Source organism: Carettochelys insculpta, chromosome 11 (assembly GCF_033958435.1).
Source record: "Carettochelys insculpta isolate YL-2023 chromosome 11, ASM3395843v1, whole genome shotgun sequence".
Lineage (NCBI taxonomy): Eukaryota > Metazoa > Chordata > Testudines > Carettochelyidae > Carettochelys > Carettochelys insculpta.
The window spans coordinates 18,219,427-18,232,133 of record NC_134147.1 but is presented as its reverse complement, the minus strand read 5'-3'; the positions used below and the strand labels follow the sequence as shown (position 1 = coordinate 18,232,133).

The following is a 12,707-nucleotide window of genomic DNA, read 5'->3' as shown; positions in this document are numbered from 1 at the left end:
CTAGCCCCAAACTTCGAAATGGCCACGCAAATGGCCATTTCGAAGTTTACTAATGAAGCGCTGAAATGCATATTCAGCGCCTCATTAGCATGCGGGCGGCCGTGGCACTTCGAAATTGACGTGCCTCGCCGCCATGTGGCTCGTCCTGACGGGGTTCCTTTTCGAAAGAACCCCGCCTACTTCGAAGTCCCCTTTTTCCCGTCTGCTCATGGGAATAAGGGGACTTCGAAGTAGGCGGGGTCCTTTCGAAAAGGAGCCCCGTCGGGACGAGCCACACAGCGGTGAGGCGCGTCAATTTCGAAGTGCCGCGGCCGCCCGCATGCTAATGAGGCGCTGAATATGCATTTCAGCGCTTCATTAGTAAACTTCGAAATGGCCATTTGCGTGGCCATTTCGAAGTTTGGGGCTAGTGTAGACGTAGCCTAAGTGTATGTGTAGCACGTTTGTGATGAGATTTAATTGTACCTGTTATTTTTAAATGAGTTTAGGATTTTATTTTTCAAAAAAAAATCCAATTTAACTAAAAAAAAAATCCTGAAACATGGCCTCTGAAGTAAGTAATTCACCCCCTTATCTTCAGCTCCCAAAGCTAGAGACATGCCCCATCCAGCCTTTCCCCATCTCTGGGTAAGACTTACCTGCTTCTTGGAACCAAAAGCTGTTTGATGGGTAGTTAAAGGGGTTCCAGATGGAGGATAGTGTATTTATAGGTGGGATTTACCTGGTTGGGTAGGGCTAAAACCTTACAAATAGATGTGAGCTGCTAGTCCAACTGTAGATTGACAGAGGCGAGTGAGGCTAGTCATGTGGTAAAGCTGTAAAACCTTGGTGTGTAGGGAAGTGGAAGAAATGAGGAGGATACAGAGAGTTCCTGGCATAGGGAGAAATGGTGAGCCTTGGCATGTGGGGAGGAGGCAGGGGGCATGTAGAGGCCCTGGCTTGTGGGAAACGAAGGCACACACAGCCCTTGGCATAGGGCAGAGTGGAGGGCATGCCCATATTCTGGAATGGGGAAAGACAAAGGGGAGGGCGTCACACACAGAGCACCTGGCATGAAGAGGGAAGATACCAGGAGCCCTTGAAATAGACGGTTGTGACCATTGCCAGCTGGCAGAGCGTAATCTGGTACATTGGGATATGGGAATCCTGAGTTGACCCAAAAGGTCTCTACTGGAAGCTTGTGTCATACTGATCCCCATAATCATTGTGAGATGGGTGTATGGAAAACATGAGGCATCATGGCTCTGCTGCAACTGACCTTCTCTAGGCCTTGTAATTAAAGGCAGGGCACTCAAACCAGCATGAGAAGCACTTACCTACCCGGTGAGCCCTTACCTACCTGTGTGTGTTCCAGGAGAAGTCGGCCAATACGCTGAGTCAAATGAGGAGCTCCTGGTGTCTTCACAAGGCGATTAGCAGGAAGAGGGAAAGGAGGGAGCCGGAAGAGATGGCTTCAGACCAAGCTGCAAGGTTGGCTCGTGTTTCTAGGGATGCAGCGAGACACCCTGGCAGCCCTCAATCTGTGAAGACAGGCTGACAGAAGGCTTGAGCTTACCAAAGGGGGATCTCGGCCATACCGGCTGGGAAAAGGCCTTGGCGCCAGCTGTCCTGCAGGAGATGGGGCAACATATTTTGAGTTAAGTGAACAAATAACTTTGCTTTCTGTGTCGCTGCTGGTTTCCATTGTTCTTCCGTCCACCATTTGAGTCTCTGCTAACAAAGGTGGTTAGTTTTCCCTTGGATGGGCTGAGAGCCGGGGGCTCAGTGGTGAAGGGAGCTGAGCTGCTGCGTGGCTGTCCTGTGGGCATGGCGAAGCTGAGCATGGGTCGGGCACTCCAAGGCTTCAGGTGGGGGAGACTGGGTGGGCGTGTGCCTAGGGCTGACCTCCACAGAGAGAGGGAGACCTGCAGAGGCTGGGCTTGTGTTGCCAGAGGCAGGGGGGTGTTCCACAGCTGGCAGAGACAATGGGCAGGTGGCAGTGTGGTGCCCTGTAGCCCTAGAACCTTTGGGAAGCCTTCTATGAGCAGCATACCCTGTCAGCTGAGCGCTTAAGCGGCCACCCACGACTCAGGTGCCGCCAGTTGATTAGCAGAGCACCCACAGGTATTGCTACTGGTGGTGCACATCAGCACGTGCCTGGGGGCACATAACAAAACTTGTTCCACACATGGAGCAGAGGGAGCGTTGCCCAGGAGGAACGGGAGGGCTGCACCCAGGGAGCTGTGTGGGGTGCAGGGGACAGAGGACAAGGAGCCCATGTTGTGTTCAATGGGCTCAGCACGAGGCCATCTCCACTGGTCCCGGTTACCCAATGGGTGTGTCTACACTTGCATCCCTCTCTCAAAAGAGGTATGCAAATGAGGTATACATTTGCATATCTGGCACCCTATTTGCATATTCTAAAAGGAGCTTCTTTCGAAAGCGGAAAGCCAGTGTAGACGCTGCTCTTTCAAAAGTAAACCCATCTTCATTAAATAAAGGGAAGAAGGATTCTTTTGAAGGTGGGTTTACTTTCAAAAGAGCAGCGTCTACACTGGCTTTTCGCTTTCGAAAGAAGCTCTTTTGAAATTAGAATATGCAAACAAGGTGTCAAATATGCAAACGTGTACCTCGTTTGCATTTTTGATTTACCTCATTTGCATAGCTCTTTCAAAAGAGGACTGCAAGTGTGGACGCACCCCAAGAGCCTCATGTCTGCAAGGTTTGTTGTTGGCAGAAGCCTGCTATGGAATGGCCTGCGACCCCTGTGGTTATATAGGCTGGGTTGTTATCGTAGGTCTCACGCTCACTGTCCCAAACAACTGGCCCCTGAAGGAGGGGGAGGGGAGGGCTGAGGATTAAATCCTGACCCTGCCTTCAGTGGGAAGACAAGTGGGTCCCAGCCCCACAGGCGTGATGCAATTTTCTGCTCCCCCTCTCCCCACTGGGGATGGAGCCCTGCCACACGCTGGGCTCTGCCAATACCCTGCTGGGGCACCAGTCTTGCTGTGAGGCTGAGCCAGCCCAGCAGCAGTTGCACTAGGGCCACAAGGCTCCTCTGTTCCTCTCCCCTCTCCTTTCCTGCCACAGGTGCCTCCCCTAGCCACCCTCTAGCGCTGTGGCGTCCAATCAGCTCTACCACGACAGCGGCTACCGCTCTAGCCAACCAGCCTCTGAATTCTGAAAATGTATTTATTGTTCAAGCCAACTAGCCACCCTCAACCAGCCAAACAGCCACATGTGGCTGGCGCATTGAATACCACAGCTCCAGGGGCTGCAACACAGAGGATGAAGGACCTGCTGAAGAACAGCCTAGCCCAGCTCGCTGGGGGGAAGCCCAACCCTTTAACCATGTTCAAGTCTCTGGCTGCCTGTATCCTACACCCAGATCTAAGAGGGAAGTAGGAGCAGGGCGTGGTCTGGGCCCCGGGGCTTCTAGTCCCTGCTGTGGGCAAGGAGCAAGGTCTAAAGAACAAGAGGGGGCTGTGGGCCCAGGTTGCTGGGTTCTATGCCCAGTTTTGCCACCTCACTCCTACAGGAGATTGGGAAGAAGCATGTCTCTTTGTGCCTCTGTTTCTGCAAACCAGGGCTGCTGCCCTCTCCCTTGTGGGCTGGGGGCTTAGGGCTTGTTCACCTTTGCAAAGAGCTAGAGGCTTCCTGACTGGCGACTATTCAAAGCACAAACCAAGGGGGCAGAGGAAGAATCACTCACAGGCAGGAGAGCTTTTGGAGACAAATATCTTTAGCAGTGCAGAAAGAGATTCCCCCTTTGCCATACAGTCCTGTGTTACAGCAAACCCGAGAGGCCGGATGCAGGGTGTTTTTCTAGCTGGGGCCTGTAGTCCTGCTTCTGAGCCTGGGGGACGTGGGGGAAGGATTGCTGGTAAGTCACTGGTGCGTGAATGTGCAGGCCCTAGAGCCCCGTGGAGAGGCAGTCTGGGGTTCGGATCGCGGCCTGGCACTTAGATCACGGCTGGAGATGAGTCAAATGCAGCCGGACCAGCTCTTCAGCCCGCTGCAGATACTCGGCCGTCTTCTTCTTCACTGCTTCCCGCCGGGCGGGATCAGGGTCGCCTGGGCAGGAAGAAGAGAAAAGCGGAGATGGGCCCACACCTGGAGGCAACGCACTGGCTCCCTGCACTGAGCTACAGAGGGAGCCAACTCCTCTCGGGAGTGAAACGTGCAGCGCTGAGGGCTCATCTTCAGCTGCTGAAGGAATGTGGTTTGAACTCAAGCGGGCGAGCCCCAGACAGGGGAGCGAGCGTCCCCAGCTGCTAGCATGACAATACTGCAGCGTACCTGCGGGCGAGTGCTGCTTGAGGGCAGCTCGGCCTTCCATGCCCTCTCAGTCCCACCCCAGCCACGCGCCCCAAAGGACAGACCGGCTCGTGCCCCAGTTCTGTGGGAAAGAGTCAGAGACGCTCCTCACTCTGCTGCGGTGTTAAAAATGATGGGCCTGCCCCCTCCAGCAGGGGGAAGAGACACCAGCTGGGCCTAGGCTAACCTCAGAGACAATGCTCATGCAGTCAGAGTTAACTCCGCAGGGAAGACCTGCCTGTGGGGAATGGCGGGCAGGGAGGCGTTAGGTATCCTGTGTTAATTTAGCTCCCCCCCCGTGGATCGGGGCTGGGAAAAGATGGTTTAAAAGCTCCAGTAAAATCTGTGGTTGAGCCAGAGAGGAAGGGGCAGCCCGGGCCAAGGGACGATCTTACATCTTGGTGACCTTAGTGTTGGTGGCTCTTCCTCCCTCCTGGCAGCAGGCTGAGGGAGCCTGGCTCCCTGGCAATGCCCTTCCTCAGTTGGGGGCCTCTGGGGGAGGGGGGCAGGGCCTGTCTGTTTTGTGTTTGTGCAGCACCTAGCACCCTACGCTCCTGCTCCAGGACTGCAGAGGCCGGGCGCAGCCTCGCGATTGGCTCTGGCCGACAGAAGCGAGGGCCGGTTGAACTCTGGGGCCTTTCTATTGGTCTGGCTGGAAGGCGGGAACTTAGGAAAACTGCCTCGCCCCACCGCCAGCCGGGGTCTCCAGAGACAGGCTAGGCAGCAGCACCTTGCGGGTGCTGGGGACAACCAGCGAACCCCAGCTTCCCCGAGCCGAGCCGTCGGAGAATCTCTGGTGCCCTCTGCTGGTGCCCTCATGGATCCCAGGCAGCTGTGACCAGCCAAGCTGCTGTTATCCAACTTCTTATGGGGGACCCGCTGCTGAGGGGGTGCAGCTGGCCAGGGTGGAGGGGTGGGCAAGGCGGGAAGGCCCTGGCTGGCAGGGGGCTGGACACAGCTGGCATGTAGCAAAGGGGTGGTTAGCAATAGGGAGAGTCCTGCTGGCAGTACAGCTTGGCCTGGCAATGCCAGGAGGGGCACACGGCTCCGGTAATAAGAGTGCTGAGTCCGAGCCAGGCCAGTCCTGGGATTGACTTATCCCCGGAAGCGACCGTGGCAGCTGCTGGTTTCCTCCTGCAAGATGGGGAGGGCAGTTCCACTGCAGCTTGCAGGAGCGCCCCCGAGTCCCTGCATGGGGCGATGTAGCTCCTCCATCCCCACGTGGCCTGGTGGATGGAGGCTGGGTCCCCACTGGGGGTGGGGAAGCAGAGGGTGGTGCACACCATGACACAGCTGGCAGGAGGGTTCCAAGCGGGGGCGCTGAGGGGGCAGCTACCTGCTGTGCCCATCACACTTGTGAGAGCAGGGGAGGCGGACGGGAGGCAGGTCTCCGGGGTTGATGCCAGGTTCTGGGAGGGGAGTGGTGCCCTGGGGTTAAAGCAGGCAGATGGGAGCCAGGACTTCTGCATTCTGCTTGGGCTGTGCTGCAGCCTCCGTGCTGTGCCATGGCACGTGGAGGATGTCACTAACGGGCTCCGTGCCTCAGTTTCCCCTCTGTGCTCTGGAAAGTACCAGTTTACCAGTGTGCTTCCCTGACACCTCCCCCCCTCACCCCGCGTACCTTGCACCCCCTTCAGCAGGATGTCCACCCCGTTGCGGTAGCCAGAGAGGGCCCCGGTGTAGTTTTTGGCTGCTTCTCTCTTCAAGGCCAGTGTGATCTCCTCCGTGGCGACAGCCAGGTACCCTCCGGGATCCAGGCCCTCGATAGCCTCCTGTTCCGCGGGCTGAGAGATCTGCAGGTCCCACAGGGCATCGGCTGCCACCTCGATGTTCTGGCCGTGGAGCAGTTCTGATCCCACAGCCAACGTCCCCTGGGAAGGGCTGGCTGGGCCCTGCTCTGAAAGTACAGTGTGTTGGGGGAGGAGTGTTAGCAGGAAGCTGGGACCCCACGCCAGCTTTGTAAGACAAACCCCTCCATTTCCCCCCTCCCATTCTGTGGCGCCCCAGGCAAGCTCCCCACCCTGGGACGCTCCACGTGGCCTGACCCCGCTCAGCTCCCCGAGGAGAAAGGCTGGGTCCGAGGAGAGGACACGGAGTCTATGCCCCCTACCCTGGGACTGGATCAGAGCCAGCACCCTAGATATGACCCACACTCCATCCAAACCCCCTTCCTACCTTCCTTGATGAAGGGGTCAAAGAGGGCCAGGTCCTGGTTAGACAGGGGGCCGCGGAGAGGTGACCCACTTTCCTTCTCCTCCTCCGCCACCGAGGCAAAGAGCAGATCCAGATCCTCCTCTGATTGAGCAGCCAGCGCAGGGTCCCCTGCGAGCCAGGCAGGAAGCACAGGAAGAAGTGTGGCTGTCTGATCCGGAGCCTACCCGGAGAAGCCGGGCTGCCCGCCCACCCAGGGAGCAGCCCCGTCAGCTGAGGGGCTAGCTCGCAAGGCCTCAGTTTCCCTGTCTCTACAACCAGGAAAAATCACCTTTTGTCTGTGAGCTCATTGGGGCTGGGACTGGCTCTCTGGGTGTGATGGTGCCTCTAACAATGCACCCACCACCATGGGACTGCAGTCTTGGCTGGGGCCTCCAGACAATGGGGTCCTCTAGAGTCCAGAAACACCTGCGGTCTGGCATTCCAAGCTGACGCACCCATGGGGAAAGCCCAGCCCTGCATTCAGCAGCTCCTTCCCACCGTGAAAGCTGGGGAACAGTAGGCTCTGGGGGATGCTTAGAGGCAAGCTGGTTGCAGGGCCCTGCAGCCCGACAGCCACAGGACTCAGTGGGGTCCTGAGTCGGTCCCGGTGGTGGGTTCCCGCTCTGTCAACTCCAGCCCCTCTGCTGCTGCTGGAGTGGGGCCTCGCAGCCGGCGGCAGCAGAGGGACCAATATGGCTCCCCCCTGCTCCAGCAGATTCCCTGGCTCGGGACCACTCTGGTCCCGCAGGTGCCAGCCCAGGGAGGTACAGCCTGTGCTATTAATAATAAAGCACACGCCATAAGGGAGTCTGTGGGAAAGATGATATCACTACTAATGTGCAGCTGTAGAAATGGGGTCCAGGCTCAACCGGTTTCCAGGTGCTTCCATAATGCTACTAATAATAAACATTGTAACAGAGCCCTGATCTCAGCTGGGGCCTCTGCTGTGACCATGCTACTAATTAACACACCCTACCACGACCCCTTATGTTGGATGGGGCCTCTGGGTGCTGTACTCTCTAGCACACACCATAAAAGGAGCCCCCATCACAGGGACTGGGCTGCTGTGTGTGTGTCTACGCTGGGTCAGCTGAGGAACCTCTGCCTGAGGCAGGACAGAGCCTGGGATCTGGTGCTCTTCACTGGCAAATGCTGGAAGTGACGCTTCTCACAAGACAGCCTCTTGCCCATTGCCTCTGCGGTGCTGGGCTGTGATTACAGCTCTGTTCCCCTCCCCTGACTCGCCTGCTGTCGCAGAGGAATCCCTCTCTCACCCCCACCGACCAACCACATGATGCATCACTCCTCACCCCCCCGCCCCCTGAATCAGCTGCATGTCACGGGCTCGTGGTGCATTGTCCCCTAATCCCACTCCCGGGCCTGCAGGGAGGAGGAGGACTGTGATCCTGATGCGCCTGCTGCCCCCGTCACAGCCAGGGAGAGTCAGCTGCCCTTGGAAACCAAGCCCTTGGCAAGGGCAGAGTGTTCCTCGGAGATCGAGGCTGGGATTTGTAAATTGTTTTAAATGTTACAATCCTCTGGTAGCTGGGGACCTAATTCCCAACCCCAGAGGCCTCCAATCCTCCTTGCCAGGGAGTGGCTCTTAGTGATGCCACCTTAGACAGCTGACCACTGGGCTGGTCAGTTTCACAGAGGCTGAAAGGCAGCATGGTCCACTAGCTAGAGAACAAGGGTATGACCCAGGAGTCTTAGGTTCTAGTCCCAGCCACGCAGCTGCGTGTTCCTTCATGGCTCGATTTCCCCCGTTTGTCTGTGAGCAATGCCAGATCAGAACCATGTAACACAATGAGCCCCGTGCTCAGGTGCAACCTGTAAATGCCATTGGTCATAATGTGCCCATCGTATCAGGACCCCAATACAGGGGAGAGGGATTCTGCAGGTTCAACTTTCATACTCCTGCTAAGGTGCACCCCAAAACGGGTGCCCCTCACGCACCCACAGCTTAACAGAGCAATAAGATTTTTGCGTCTCTTTTGCGCTTTTCCTCTGCAGAAGCCAAGGGCTTTGCCCACGGCAATTAATTAACCCTTCACAGCCCTGCTGAGCGGCTGCTCAGTGTAATTAGCCCCGTTTCGAAGAATGAGGGAGAGCAACTCAAAAAGGGGAAGCAACTTGCCCAAGGTCACACTGGGAGTTCCTGGAAGGGTCTGAAACTGAACCTGGAAAAACCAGCACTGGTCACTGGGTCCCCCGCCCAGAGCTGGGAACAGAACCCAGGAGTCCTGGCTCTCAGCCCCCTGCTCTCAGCCACAAAACCCACAGGAGGAATCTCATACCTGTCTCCTCTTCTTCATCTGCCCTGTTTTGTGCCTCACCCGCTGCCCTCACAACTCCCTGGGGCACTGGGCTTTGTGGTCCCACTTGCCCCTGTCTGTGCGGCTCCAGGCTCTGCACTCCCAGCTCTGCTACAGATGGCTGAGCATTGTCCCCAGCATCTGTGCCCTCCTGTGGCACAGGGATCAGAGGAGTGGGCAGGATGCGCAGGTCACAGGCCTCCAGGGGCCTCTTTACCTCCCCACCCTGGAAGGAGGAAGCAGCATGGTGAAAAGGGAGGTAGGGACCGGGGTGCTAGACTGGGAGGGGGCTAGACTGCAAGGAGGGGTATTGACCTGGCACCGCTCCCTGGCAGCAGCCAGGGACGTGCCCTGGGGTGTTCGGACATGCACAGGGAGGAAGATGGGCGCAAACGGGGGATGTGACCTGCCCGGAACCACACAACAGGTCAGAGGCAGAACTGGGAAGGGAACTCCAACATCCAGACACCTGCCCTCCACCCCCCATTTGCTGTAACCCGCCAGACCCCGCGTCCCCCCTGGGCTGGGAAGAGAACCCAGGAATCCCGCTGCTCTAGCCCTTTACACCCACTCAGTCCTGCCCCCATTCACAGGAGTCTCTGCTGTACTGCGGCCTTCAGGGGGGATCTCAGTCCAAGCTTTCAGGGGGAAGGGTGTTAGAGTAACTGAGTGGACCACTGCAATGGCCCCGACCACCCGGGGCCCTCTCGGCCCAGCCCAGCCCAGCCCTATCCCACGTACCCGGAAGAACTCCTTGAGCTGGGGGCTGTTGTTCAGCGCGGGGATGTGCACCGTGAACCTCAGCATGGTCTCAGCCGCTTTCCTGCGCTCCTCGATCACCTCAGGCTCAAAGCGGCCTGCAGGACAGAGTTCCTGGGCCCATCCGACTCTCCAGACAGACCAGCCACTCCACCTCTAGCCCTGTGGGACGTCCCAGCCCTGCCACCCTGGAGCCTGGGCATCCCACCTCCAGTCACTTCGCATGGTATGATCCAGTGTGTACCCCAGCCTGGGAATCTTCCCTGCAGCATGATCCCCTTTCCCCTTTGGGGACACCAGCTCCAGTCTGTCCCCAGGGCAGGGGACTGGCTGGTTCAGGGTGGCAGGAAATGGGATACAGGGGGTCTCCCAGCTCTGATCCGGTCCAGGTCCCTAAGAATTAGAGTCAGGCCCATCTGCGGCTCATTTGGCGACTTTGGTGTGAAGTGACCAAGTGCTGCACCCCAGCAGTCCCTGGGAGTGGGCTGGGGACACAGACCGCAGTGTCTGGAGCAAGGGGGGTGACATCGGAGCATGGGGGAGGGGCAATAAGGGGGGCCATGAAAGGGAGCTGATGGTGGAGGGGAGGGAGAGGGCTGTGTGGAGGGACCTCGGGGGTGTGGGTAGCATTATGGGATCTGGTAGAGCAGTGTGGGGAGGAAAAGGCTGTGAGGTAGGGGGCTGCGCATGGGAGAGGGAGCTGGAGGAGAAGGTAGGTGGAAGGGGGAGCTGAGTACAGCTGTGGATGTAGGGGATCCCCCTCTGACACTGCACCTGCTCTGGGATAACCACATGAGAGAGGCTCCAAAGCCTGTTGCGCCCCTCCTCTCCCCTCCCCTGGGAAGCGGCTTACCAAAGACCTGGGCTTTGGGGAAGGCAGGGAACTCCTCCATGCGCCGGAAGAGGTTGCGGTGGATGTAGGACAGGTCCCCATGTAGCTTCTTGAAGTCGCTGTACCGTTTCCACACCGTGATCTGAAGGACACAGGCCCCCGCCAGGCACCCCAGTTAGCTTGCTGCAGAGGCACACAAACCCCACAGCTCCCACTGTCTCAGTGACTCTCCCCTTAGTCCTCAAACTGCAACCCTTCAACTCAACTCCCTAAACCCAAACCCACAGACCCCACTCCTTCCACACAGAACTTCAGCCTCCCAGATTTCTGTCCCCCAAAGCCCTCCGGAGTTCAGTCACTTTGCCCCTGCCCCCAGCAGCTGCTGCCACACGACTCCAAGTCCCCCCAGAAAACTGTCCCAAAACTCAGCTCCACCAGACCTCAAATTCCGGGACTTTGCCTATTTGCTGCTGTGCAGGTGTGGAGGTGGGGTAGCCTGGAGTGTAGCCCCCCCCGGATTCTTTGCTCCCCCTGAGGGATGGATAAGGATTTCGTCCCACCCTTTCTTCACTGCTCTCCCCTGCACAAGCCAGCAGATGGGTTTAAATCAGTCACCTCCTTGACATCTTCTGGGTTGGTCTTCGAAACAAACTAAGGAGGGAAGAGACCAGGAATCAGTAACTTCTGAGCTGGGAGGGGGAAGTGGGAAGGCTCGGAATTGACAGAGGGACCAGCAGAGCACCGGGCATCATGCTAGGATGGAGGAAATGTGATGTTCATAAGGTGTGGCGTGGGGTGCCAGCTCGCCTAGCAGAGGGGTGTGGGGGGGGGGAGGTTGCAGGTCACCCAGCTGGGGCAGCTGTGGGGTGTCTGTGTGTGGGGAGGGAGGCAGGTCACCCAGCTGGGGCAGCCACAGGCTGTGTGTCTGTGTGTGACAGAGAGAGATCACAACCACGGGCGGAGTGTGTGAGAAACAGGTCACAGCCACAGGGCGTGTGTGTGTGTGTGAGAGAGAGACAGGTCACAGCCACAGGGTGTAGGGGCACCCACGGGCCGTGTGTCTCTGTGTGTGTGTGCCTGAAACAGGTCACAGCTACAGGGTGTAGGGGCAGCCATGGGCTGTGTGTGTCTGTGTGCGTGAAACAGGTCACAGCCACGTGGTGTAGGGGGTCACCCAGCTGGGGCAGCCACGGGCCGTGTGTGTGTGTGTGTGTGTGTGCACGCGCACGTGCGAAACAGGTCACAGCCACAGGGCGTGCGTGTGTGTGCAGGGTGGGTGTGAGACAGGTCACAGCCACAGGGCGTGTGTGTGTGAGAGACAGGTCACAGCCACGGGGTGTAGGGGGTCACCCAGCTGGGGTAGCCACGGGCCGTGTGTGTGTGTGTCCGTGCGCGGGTGTGTGTGTCTGTGCGCGCGCGTGCGTGAAACAGGTCACAGCCACAGGGCGTGCGTGTGTGTGGAGGGTGGGTGTGAGACAGGTTACAGCCACGGGGTAGGGGTGGGGGTGAGGGGGTCACCCAGCCGGGACAGCCACGGGCCGTGGGAGATCCTTCCATGTGACACGGGCAATGCGGGACAAGCCGCTGACCCCCTGAGACACCCCCGTGCCCGGGCTCATGGAGCGAAGCGCTCCAGCAGGTGCAGGACACAGCCCGACCCACGTGGGTCTTCGAGACCCACGGCTCCCCGGGCAGCGCGCTTCTTTCTTAAAGGGGCCACATCCTCGCCACCCCAGCACGGAGATCCGAGGGGGGCCACCCGCCTTAAAGCGGCTGCGCAGTGTCCTTTTCCCCAAACAGTAGCAGGTCTCAGCCCGCTCGCGGTGCTCGCTTTTTACGGAGGCCAAGTGAGGCCCCCTTCCCTGGGGTACGTGCGGCCCTTCTGTCCACGAAGAGCCTTTCACCTTAAAGGGGCCATACGCAGCTCCCTGGGGAGGGCTCCAGCAGCTGCCCCTCACCTTGGCTGTCACTTTGTACTCGGTGTGGCCCTTGGGGTGGCTCCTGGGCTCCGTGACCGTGTAATACCGCTGGTACTCATCCTTCACTCTGCAGGCCATCACCCTCCGCACACTGGGGCTGCGGCCCCTTTAAATCTTGAGCCCGCCTCTCTTCACTCTCCCGCCCCCCCCAAGCCCCCGGCTTCAAGGACCGCCGCCTGGGAGCATGGGTTTGCCAAACAGCCACTGCGCACGCGCGGCCGGGTCTCCTTTCGCAGCCCAGAGAGCGTATGTAAAGTTCAAGGCTGAGGGCGAGCTGAAGAGTTAAGGGATCCTCTGGAAAATGGCCTCTTGTCCCAGGCAGGCTGAGCCAGG

At 58.4% G+C, this 12,707-nt stretch overlaps 1 protein-coding gene across 1 annotated transcript; it reads right to left on the bottom strand.

Annotated features, from left to right (window-relative positions):
* Positions 1–3,701: 3,701 nt before the first annotated feature.
* Positions 3,702–12,492, bottom strand: SNX15 (sorting nexin 15). Its single transcript, XM_075005211.1, has 8 exons — positions 12,354–12,492; positions 11,011–11,046; positions 10,417–10,537; positions 9,546–9,661; positions 8,787–9,030; positions 6,472–6,618; positions 5,918–6,193; positions 3,702–4,053 (listed from the first exon to the last, which is right to left on the bottom strand). The coding sequence occupies exons 1-8, from the start codon at positions 12,450–12,452 to the stop codon at positions 3,947–3,949; spliced, it is 1,146 nt and encodes a 381-aa protein (XP_074861312.1). The 5' UTR covers positions 12,453–12,492; the 3' UTR covers positions 3,702–3,946.
* Positions 12,493–12,707: the final 215 nt, after the last annotated feature.